Source organism: Musca domestica, unplaced genomic scaffold (genome assembly GCF_030504385.1).
Source record: "Musca domestica strain aabys unplaced genomic scaffold, Musca_domestica.polishedcontigs.V.1.1 1, whole genome shotgun sequence".
NCBI lineage: Eukaryota > Metazoa > Arthropoda > Insecta > Diptera > Muscidae > Musca > Musca domestica.
In genome coordinates this window covers 290,008-300,228 of record NW_026712114.1, presented here as the reverse complement: position 1 = coordinate 300,228, position 10,221 = coordinate 290,008, and the positions used below count along the sequence as shown (strand labels likewise).

General features: G+C 35.7%; 1 protein-coding gene across 1 annotated transcript; it reads right to left on the bottom strand.

The window, feature by feature from the left end:
- LOC101889466 (serine protease grass) lies at window positions 1-9,638 on the bottom strand. Its single transcript, XM_020035184.2, has 7 exons — window positions 9,476-9,638; window positions 9,249-9,409; window positions 5,918-6,047; window positions 5,636-5,843; window positions 623-816; window positions 454-552; window positions 1-380 (listed from the first exon to the last, which is right to left on the bottom strand). The coding sequence occupies exons 1-7, from the start codon at window positions 9,558-9,560 to the stop codon at window positions 64-66; spliced, it is 1,194 nt and encodes a 397-aa protein (XP_019890743.2). The 5' UTR covers window positions 9,561-9,638; the 3' UTR covers window positions 1-63.
- Window positions 9,639-10,221: the final 583 nt, after the last annotated feature.

The following is a 10,221-nucleotide window of genomic DNA, read 5'->3' as shown; positions in this document are numbered from 1 at the left end:
ATTTTCTTACATTTAATACCTTAAAATATTCGATCATCAATAGAAACTATATTAATCCAAATTTTACACAACAATATTGTGCGTTATCCATGGCATAAAATTGCTAACGTTCGTATAGACACCAGGTAATGTTGTTTTCAGGATACAAGCATAACGACCCGATGCCACCACTCCGTACTGTACGAAACGTCTTTTGCCATTGTAGGGGACAAATTGTATCAATGGACCACCACTATCACCACCGCATGTATCACGACCGAGTACATCGTCGCCGGCACACAAGTGTCGGGTTAAGCTGAGTTCAATCGAATACTCCTGACTGCATGTCGATACGGGTAATTGTTTGACGGGGGCTTTGAGTAGAACATTTGATGTACTGCCTGTAGGATATGTAAAAATTAATTCAATATTTTATAATATTTCAGAACCATATTTTTAATATTTCGTACTTACCCTTTTCAGTGAATCCCCAACCAGCTATTAGAAAATGATCTTCAGGCTGAGTTTGAACAGAATTTGAAAAGATGGGCAGACATATGGGTTCAATGTGTTCTGTGGGAAAATATGAAATATAAATAAAATATTGAGTTATAAATTCAAATTCTCACAAATTCTCACTTACTCTTGAATTCAACATTTCGATCCAACTTGATGAGGGAAATATCATTGACATGTTTACTTTTGCTATATTCGGGATGTGCTACAATATTTTCTATACCAATATCTTCCACTGGGGGATTGCATCTCCACCTTGGACCCAATTTTATACAATCCTCTTCTGTTGATGTATCATATTCGCCCAGGCGTACACCAATACTGTGAAAGAAAATATTCGAGAAACAAGTGAGGATGTTATACGTGGACATTTATTTGACATTTTCGACAAAACAAATAACGTATTCAGGATAGAGCGGACCTACCGAGAAACTCAATTGTCAAGATTTATCTAATTTGGTGGGGTTTTGGGCAGAAACCTTCAAAATACCGAAAATAGGGAATCGAACATTTTTGCAAGGAGAGAACAGACCTACAGAGAACACCAAAAGTCAAGTGTCAGCTGATTTGGTTGGAAATTATAGCAGACAGCTTCAAAATATCGAAAATCGGGAAGTACCGTTATATGAAGGCTACACCAATTAGTGAGCCTGAATCGAACATTTTTCGCAAGCAGGGAACAGACCCTTCAAGAACCCCAAATGTTAAGTTTTATCTAATTTGGTTGGAAATTGTGGTAGAAACCTTTGAAGTACCAAAAATCGGGAGGTACCCTAATAGGGGAGCTATACCAATTGGTGAATGTGTAACGAATATTTTTTGCATGAAGAGAACAGATCTACCAGGAACCCCAATTATAAAGTTTCAGCTGATTTGGTTGAAAATTGTGGAAGAAAATCTTCAAAATACCGAAAATCGGAAGGCACTGTTATATGAGGGCTATAACAATTAGTGGACCTGAATTTAAAATTTTGTTGCAGGGAGGGAACAAAACCTTCAAGAATCCCAAGTGTCAAGTTTCAGATGATTCGGTTGGAAATTGTGGAAGAAATCTTTAAAATACCGAAAATCGGGAGGTACCGTTATATGGGGGCTATACCAATTAGTGGACCTGAATCGAACATTTTTCGCAGGGAGAGAACAGACCTACCGAGAACCCCAAATGTGAAGTTTCATCGAATTTGGTTGTTATTTGTGGCAAATCGCGAGGTACGGAGGCTATACCAATTTGTGGACCTGAATCGAACATTTTTGGCAAGGAGAGAACAGACCTACTGAGAACCTCGATTATTAAATTTAAGTTGATGGTGGTTTGAAATTGTGACACAAACCTTTGAAAGACCAAATATCGGCAGGTGCCGTTATAGGGGAGTATACCAATTGGTGGACCTATGTCAAATATTTCCAGAAGGGTGGTAGGTATATTCACCCTTCTGGAAATATTTGACATAGGTCCACCAATTGGTATACTCCCCTATAACGGCACCTGCCGATATTTGGTCTTTCAAAGGTTTGTATACCTACCGAGAACCCCAATTGTCAAGTTACATCTAATTTGGTTGAAAACTGTAGCAGAAACTTTCAAAATACCGAAAATCGGGAGATACCGTTATATGGGTGCTATACCTAAACGTGGACCAATATACTCCATTTTCGATACCAATCAGCCTGCATATAATATAAACTTTTGTGACAGCTCAAGATTAAATAGTAGAATATTTTTTAACTTCCACCGTACTATTTAGGGTATCTTAACTTTCTCATTCCGGTTGTAACTCGAAATACTAATTTCAGACCCAACAAAGTATATATATTCGTGACCAGCGTAATATTCGAAGTCGATTTAGCGATGTCCGGCTGTCTGTTGTAATCTCGCTATCTTTGGAACGAATTGGGATAGAAGGCTATAATTTAGCACATATTTGTATTTTGCCAGAAGGCAGGTTAAGTTCGTAAATGTGCCAAGCCGGTCCACGTTTTCATGTAGCCCCATATAATGAAACCTCCCGATATTCGGTATTGTGATGATTTTAGCGACATTGTTCACCGGCATTGTTTCAAATTTCGTATTTGAAGTTCGCGATGGTTACTAACAAAAAATTGAGTATGCAGTTTCCGGTTTTCATATAGGCCTCATATAACGATTTCGGTATTTTCATTATTTTAGCGCCATTATTATGCGGAATTGTTTCAAATTTCGTAGTTGAAGTTCCCAATGGGTACCTATAACAAAAAAAGTCTATGCAGGTCCACGTCTTCGCATAGCCCCCATATAACGATAACTCCCGATATTCGGTATTTCGATTATTTTAGCGTCATTATTCATTGGAATTATATAAATTTTTGTATTTAAAGTTCGTAATAGGTACTACAGCCTAGGACAAAAAATTATTTATGAAGAACCACTTCTTCGTATAGTCTACGTATTAGGGGTGGCAATTCCGACCGAATTTAGCCTAGAAGCAAGTCCAAATTTTTTGGTGAAAATCGGTTCAGATATAGCTATAGCTCCCATATATATGTTTCATCCGCTTTTTTGTTTAAGTCCCTCACATGTGTAATTTTCACTCCACAACAATGATCTATGGTACCAGATATTAGATACAGCTCTGAAATAAGTATTTCAAATTTTGTGAAGATCGGATTTGAATATAGCTGCCATATATATCTTTATCCGATTTCAGCTTTATTGTGCACCAAATGGCTAATATCTGCCCAAATGGACTGAATTTCGGCAATTGCGACTGAATTCATTCTAGAAACAAGTACTTCAAATTTTGGTGAAAATCGTTTCAAACATAGCTATAGCTCCCATACACATGTTTCATCCGATTTAATTCTAGGATCCCTCACATGGGTATTATGCACTTCACAACAATGATCTTTGATTCTTGGCATCAAATACTGCTCGAAAATACTTCTGCCTAATTTTATCGAGATCGGTTTAGATTTTTCAACCGAATTTACTAAATCCACATTGTGGTGTAGGGTGTCATAAATTCGGCCCGTCCGATATTTGACCTTCTCTAACCGGGTTCCTACGGATTTTTGTTATTTTAATTATCATTTACCTTCAAAATCGTAGAAGGTATTATTTGAGACAGCCGAACCTACCTGCTAAATTTACTTCGTCCACATAGAGGTGTAGGGTGTCACATAGTCGGTCCGACTTTTGACCTACTCTTACCGGTTTTCCACGGATTTATTTTTTATTTATTTTTTATTTTATTTATTTATTTAATTTATTTTTTTTAAATTTCAAGTACCTTCAAAATGGTGGAGAGTATTTAAAGTTCAGCCGGGCCTGCTTTCATACTTTTTTTAAGATTATATGGTTATAATAATTGAAACTATTTACCCTTTACAGCATAAAGGGAGACCCTATAGTGACGTATCTGATCTTAGTCTGATACAAATATTTTAACATACGAAGTTTTATATGAGATATCAGATATGTTTTAAAATTTCAGATGAAATTTAAAGTCGACATAAAAAATAAACGTTAAGCGAGCCAAACCTCTTTCATCCCCACCTTATAATACCGGCTGTTCATTGCTAAAGTTTTTTTTTGATAAATCCGAAATGTAAATAAAAACACCTTGTAGAAAATAATAAAATGTTCTGATTAATTTGTCTAAACAATTTGACAGGTAGTCTGAAACGATAAACATCATTATGAAAAAAAACTGAAATTTTAATGTCTTCATTACTTGCAAATTCTAAAAATCCGTTCAAATTCATTCATTCTCATTCATTAAGAGGCCGAATGAAAAAGGTGTGCTCACTCACTCACCTTAACGATGACGCATCAAAGTAAGAAAAAAAATCCAATTTTTAGGGATTTCTTTGTGGTTCAGAAATATTCTTAAAATCGGAATTTCCAAAATACATTTTTTATATTTAGCCACTTGATATTGGCATGTTTGTTCGGAATATTTGAAATTCCAAGGTAATTTCATTAGCCGTCATTACATACGCATGCACATACATTTATGACTAAATAAACCCGGCGTTCAGGAATTAATTTCAATTCTAAGACCGAACCTTAATTTACAAAAAAAAAAAAAATGTTGACTCACAATGTATCTTTATACCCTACACCACAAGGTGGTCAGAATATTATGTCTTTGTGCATTTGTTTGTAACAGGCAAAAGGAAACGAGATAGACCTAAGTTCCTTTTGATGATCTGCATAGAATCACATTCCGGGTCGATTTATGCATGTCCGTCCATCTGTCCGTCCGTCCATGTATTCTTGTGAACAAAATGCAGGTCGCATTTATTATCCGATTGAGATGAAGTTTTCCGAACAACATTTGTTTGGCCCAAGGACGAACCATAATCAAATTGGAGATAATCGGTCAAAATTTAGATATAGGTCCCATATATATCTTCGTCCGATTTGCTTTTTATTGTGTACCAAACGTGTAATATCAGCCCGAATAGTATGAAATTTTGCACAAACAGTCAAATTAGGCCTGAAAATAAGTATGCCAAATTTTGTCGAGATCGGTTCAGATTTGGATATAGCTCCCATATAAAACTTCGACCGATTTACGTATCATTGTGTACCAAACGTCTAATATTTTTCCAAATGGGATGGAATTTGGCACTTACGACCGAATTGAGTCTAGAAGCTAGTATGTCAAATTTTGGTGAAGATCTTCATCCGATTTTTTATATTTGTTACCCACAGCCGTAATATGCACTCCGTAAAAAAAATATTCAGGGAAATATATCAAATACAGCTCAGAAATATCTTTGCCAAATTTTATCGAGATCGATTCAGATTTGGATATAGCTCCCATAGATATCAAATGGGCAATACAAGTCCGAATTTAAAAGATACAAATGCTTCGGCATATTTAGTCTTTTGAACTTTAAATTATAATTCTAATCATAGCGTGTATTATTGAATTCTCCCATAAAAAAAAAACTTTTAATTGTTATGCGGAACTCTACTAAATTAGCAAAGTGGTGTAGGGTGTCATAAAGTCGGCCTCCCCCGACTTTAGGACTTTCTTTACTGGTTTTTGTTTACGATTTTAAAGGCGATTTGAAATACCCCGCCAAATTCTACAAGGCATTGTCGCATAAACTGATGGTCTCAATTGTTTCTTTGTTTTAATTTAACACTTACACTGGATCCACTGTGTTCACACAATGTGCTGCTGTCAGCACATAACGATTGGTTATCAACGAACCACCACAACGAAATTGATCACCCGATGGACCACGATATTTCAACAGAGCCATCCATGGAAATTCGGCCAACATTGTGACATTACCACCGGCAATGCGATTTCCATTGTCTGTACCACAGCGCTGTCCATTAAGAATATTAAAGCCTGCAATCGGAAGATATTTGAGAAGATTAGTTACGCATAATATTATTTAATATAATGAAGTTATATGTAAATACCTGCCGCATTCAATTGACTTTGATAATCTTGCATGGTATTTAATGATAAATAATTGATACTTCCCGTACTCGGTTGAGTTGTTGCTGTTGTGGGTCTCAGAATCGTATCAGGTTCGCAACAAAGGCGTACCTAGAAAAATTGAAAAAAATAAGGATTTGTTATAACATTTACCATGAAAACTAGTGTACAGGGTGAGATAAAAAATGCAACCAACTCGTCCGACAGCTGTTAAAATTATTCCAGTGACATCTCATTATATTGTTTACAAGCGTACAAAAGCATTTTGAAAGAAAGCAGCAACATCATCAGAAATTGTTCGAAAAGTAAAGAAGCGACTTGATCGATACCCGCGTCGCAGTGGCCGAAAAATTGCTCGTGAGCTGGAGGGTGTATTAAAGCCTTGGGCACGCAAACATTTTTGCCGCAGACTTTGGACATTCCAACAGGACCCAGCACCATCGCACTCAGCACGCGCCACCCAAGAATGGTTACAATATTAGGTTCTTCGCTTCATTTCCAGCGCACAATGGTTACAAAAACCTCCGGATATCAATCCGTTGAACTATTGTATCTGAAGTATTTTGGAAAGCAATGTTGGCACTGAAAAATACCAAAGTGTCGAGATTCGCCGGGAATGGGCCAAAATACAGCAGAGCAACATTCGTGCAGCGCGTGACGGTTTCATTGGTCGTTTGAAGGCCATAATTCGTGCCAAAGGTGACCAATTCGAACAAATCTGGACTTAATCTTAAATTTGATGTTGTATCCGACATTTTTTTGTTTTCATTCAATAAAATTAAAAAAAAATGTAAAAATTATGGCTTTTGACTTTGTTGCTGTTTTTTTATCTCACCCTGTATGGTTGTGAATAGCTGTGACTAAGAGCTGTAGTTGGATTTTAATGAAAGAGGATTACATTTTTTTACTCATGAAGAAGTTCGTTAATGGTTTTTATGTGAGCCATAGAATGTTCCTATAAACCTTTGCAATAATTTGATGTTCTTTGTAGGTTAATAAAATGCATTTGGAGATAAAATCCAAAGTTTGAATAGATAATAGCCTACCTACGTCAAATACCAAATGTTGCGAAATATGTATGTATGTTTGTATATGATCCTATAGAAAATTTTGTGGTCTATCCGAAAATCCGAATTCGAAACTCTTTTGAGGTTTTGATCTATATAAAAATGAAATTATAAGAAAATTTGCATCGTTTTAGATATTCCAAATTTTGACCCATTTCAGATTTTATGAGCATTTTAGCTATTCAAAATTTGCACCCTTTGCGGGGGAGTTACTAGAAGAAGTACTCCGATCTTGTCTTATGTGGTAAATTATTTTCTATGAAAATGTTGTCCTTTTGTGGGGGAGGTAGCAGAAGGAGTGGACCGATGTTGCCCATCTCCGACCTCGATCTTCGTTTGACAAAAATATTTTGATGTACCAAGTTTGGTGGAAATCGGATTCTCCCTTCGAGAGTTATCGTTCGCACCAGCCACACAGACGGACGGACGCCATCGCTAGATCGACTCCAAATGTCCTAGGGTCTAAAACCGTTATTTCGACTCGGCACGTTTGTATCGTATCGAATGATGTAGCCATATGGTTAAGGGTATAAAAAAGAGAATCATATGAATTCGAGCAACGCCTCCTTTGAATTTATCTCTGATTTTGGGGATCCCATTGCCGCCTGCAGATACCTACGTTATAGGTGGTTTTATACTGGCAATATACCAAATAATAAGTTTTTAAAAAAAAACCCTGTATAATACCAAAAATTAGGAAGTATCATTATATAGGGCCTATATACAGGGTGAGATAAAAAACTGCAACAAAGTCAAACGCCAAAACGTTGTGTGGACAAAGTTATAGATTTATTTTTTTAAATGTCTCACTAACTCTTGACGGATGTTTAATGCTATGTTTTCCAGTTGCAACTGGATAATTCTATTTCCATTGGCCTGACATGCTATGTATAGTATTAACCACAACTCTGTGGAGGTCACGTACCATCTTGGAAACCAAAATTTTATATTAACATTGAATTCCCATGCAACCGTAAATATTGCATACCTCACTTCCCTTCACATTTTTATGTTAGTGCAATGACACATATTTTTTTTTAATCACAACAAAACTAAAAATATGCACAACAACCACTGCAAAATATAATCGCATGGATATTCCCCGTTTATCTGAATGGTTTTTCCCTCCTGGTTTAATCTAGCTATAAAAAGTCACGTATACATGTATGTTTATAAGACACTAGCTGAACCCGGTGCGCTTCGCTAACCCTTTTGCTTTTATGTGCATTCAAAATTTTATATACAAATATTTTGTAGTTTAAAAAAAATTAAACAAATTTAAGAATTTAAAGCAGGATCATGCTAATTCTTTTAGTTTTTTTACTGTTAGGCTATTTAGCCAAATTCTGTCATACCTTTCAATCTTTATTAAAGTTTGACATATATAGCGTGTTGGTGCATCAAATACTATATCCAAATCTGTACCGATTTTAATATAATTTTACAAATTTATTTCCAGTTTTACATTGAATTAGGAGACATATAACATGTTTTGAGCATCAAAAATATGAACCGAAAATATATATGTGAGCTATATATCCAAATCTGAAACAAATAAATTTTAAGACTGAATTCCATTTCACATTCCAAATTTCATTGAAATTGGAGATACATAGCGTGTTTGATGCATCAAAAACATGAAATCGGCAGAAAATATATAAGGGAGCTATATCAAATCTGAAGCGATTTCAATGTAATTTGGCAAATAAATTTTAAGAGTAAATTCCATCACAAATTCCAAATTTGCTGGGAATGGGCCAAAATACCGCAGATCAACATTCCGGCAGCGTGTGACAGTTTCATTGGCCGCTTGAAGGCCATAATTCGTACCAAAGGTGACCAATTCCAAAAATTTAAACTTATTCTAAAATTTGACGCGATTTCCGACATTTTTTGCTTTCATTCAATAAATTTGAAAATTATGGCGTTTGACTTTGTTGTTTGATTTTGTAAATGAACTTCGTAATAAGCTCTACATATGAAGGAAAACGTCTTCGTGTAGCCTCCATATAAGGGGTTTAATTTGAGAGATATTCTTTTACGGATTTTTTTTTGAAATTTTTGAAGTTCCTTCAAAATGGTAGCTACTTTTTATTTGTTACTTCCTCAAAATGTATAAAAGACTTATTTCCCTAACAAATCTCTCGCGCATAAGCACTTTTCTTTAGCAATAAAATATTTCATTGCTTCTTGATGGCCGATTTTTTAATCACCGCCTTAAGACATTTCACATTTTAGTACTCACCACCGGTTCATTGTCCCTCGAACATTTTAATTTCTGGATGTATGGATAGAATGCTTGCGGAACATTTCCCTGGTACCTTTCATGCAATCTCTTTACAAAGCTGCACTGATTGAAAGGAACACAAGTTCCTGGCGAATTATTTGGCATGCGGCATAATTCTTCTGTAAATATGATTTTTTTTTTAATATTTGTAAATTTTCGCACACAAAACTTTCTTTGTCACTTACGGGTTTTCACCGAACTTATTGTTACAGCAAAAATAACAACAACAACGACGACACTGCAATAAACCAGATTTATTAAAACATTCATGACTTTGGCCGTGAATTATTTGTTGTTTGTTGATCAATGTTGAGCGGTTAATGTTCACCGGTAGACTGTGCCGCTTGCGAACAGGTGGTTTTGTTTATAAGTGAGTAGTGGTGGGGCAAATCTCTCAGTTTACAAATTGTTTGAATTAATCTCCGCACACACGCACACAAACACACACATCTTTCTCCCTTAGCCAAAACCGGCACTCCTAACTTGACTTGCATTTTATTCAAATCGAACTGGTATTCTTTCTTCTCAAACAGATGAATGAAAATGAAGATGTAGAGGGAGTGAGATTGGTGTGATAGAAAATGTTCAATGTCGTTGGCCCATTGTTATTAATTCTTCTTGATTAAAATTTACATCAATCCTATTTAGAATCCTAATTTGTCTCACGTCTTGTCAAAACGGTTACCCTTTAGGTTTCACATGAAGCTGTGCGGTGCGTTTACCACAGCTTGTGACTCACTTTGTTTATTTCAAAATATATCAGAGTAGCGGTCATATATCTTCCTGATTTATTTTATATTTTCCAGAAAAAAAGTTATTCGTGATGAAATTCAAGCGTGATAGTGTGATTTCTTTATAATTGGCTGGAAAACCACAAGTGGCTGTCGTTAGATCACTCCAGCATTTAAATGCGAATAAATCTTTTGTGTCT

Excerpts from the sequence above, each read along its gene's own strand:
- LOC101889466 (XM_020035184.2), bottom strand. The coding sequence starts at position 9,560 with ATGAATGTTTTAATAAATCTGGTTTATTGCAGTGTCGTCGTTGTTGTT. Across the intron at positions 9,410-9,475 it reads AATAAGTTCGGTGAAAACCC|AAGAATTATGCCGCATGCCA; the intron begins GTAAGTGACAAA and ends TCATATTTACAG. Across the intron at positions 5,844-5,917 it reads AAGTCAATTGAATGCGGCAG|GCTTTAATATTCTTAATGGA; the intron begins GTATTTACATAT and ends TTCCGATTGCAG.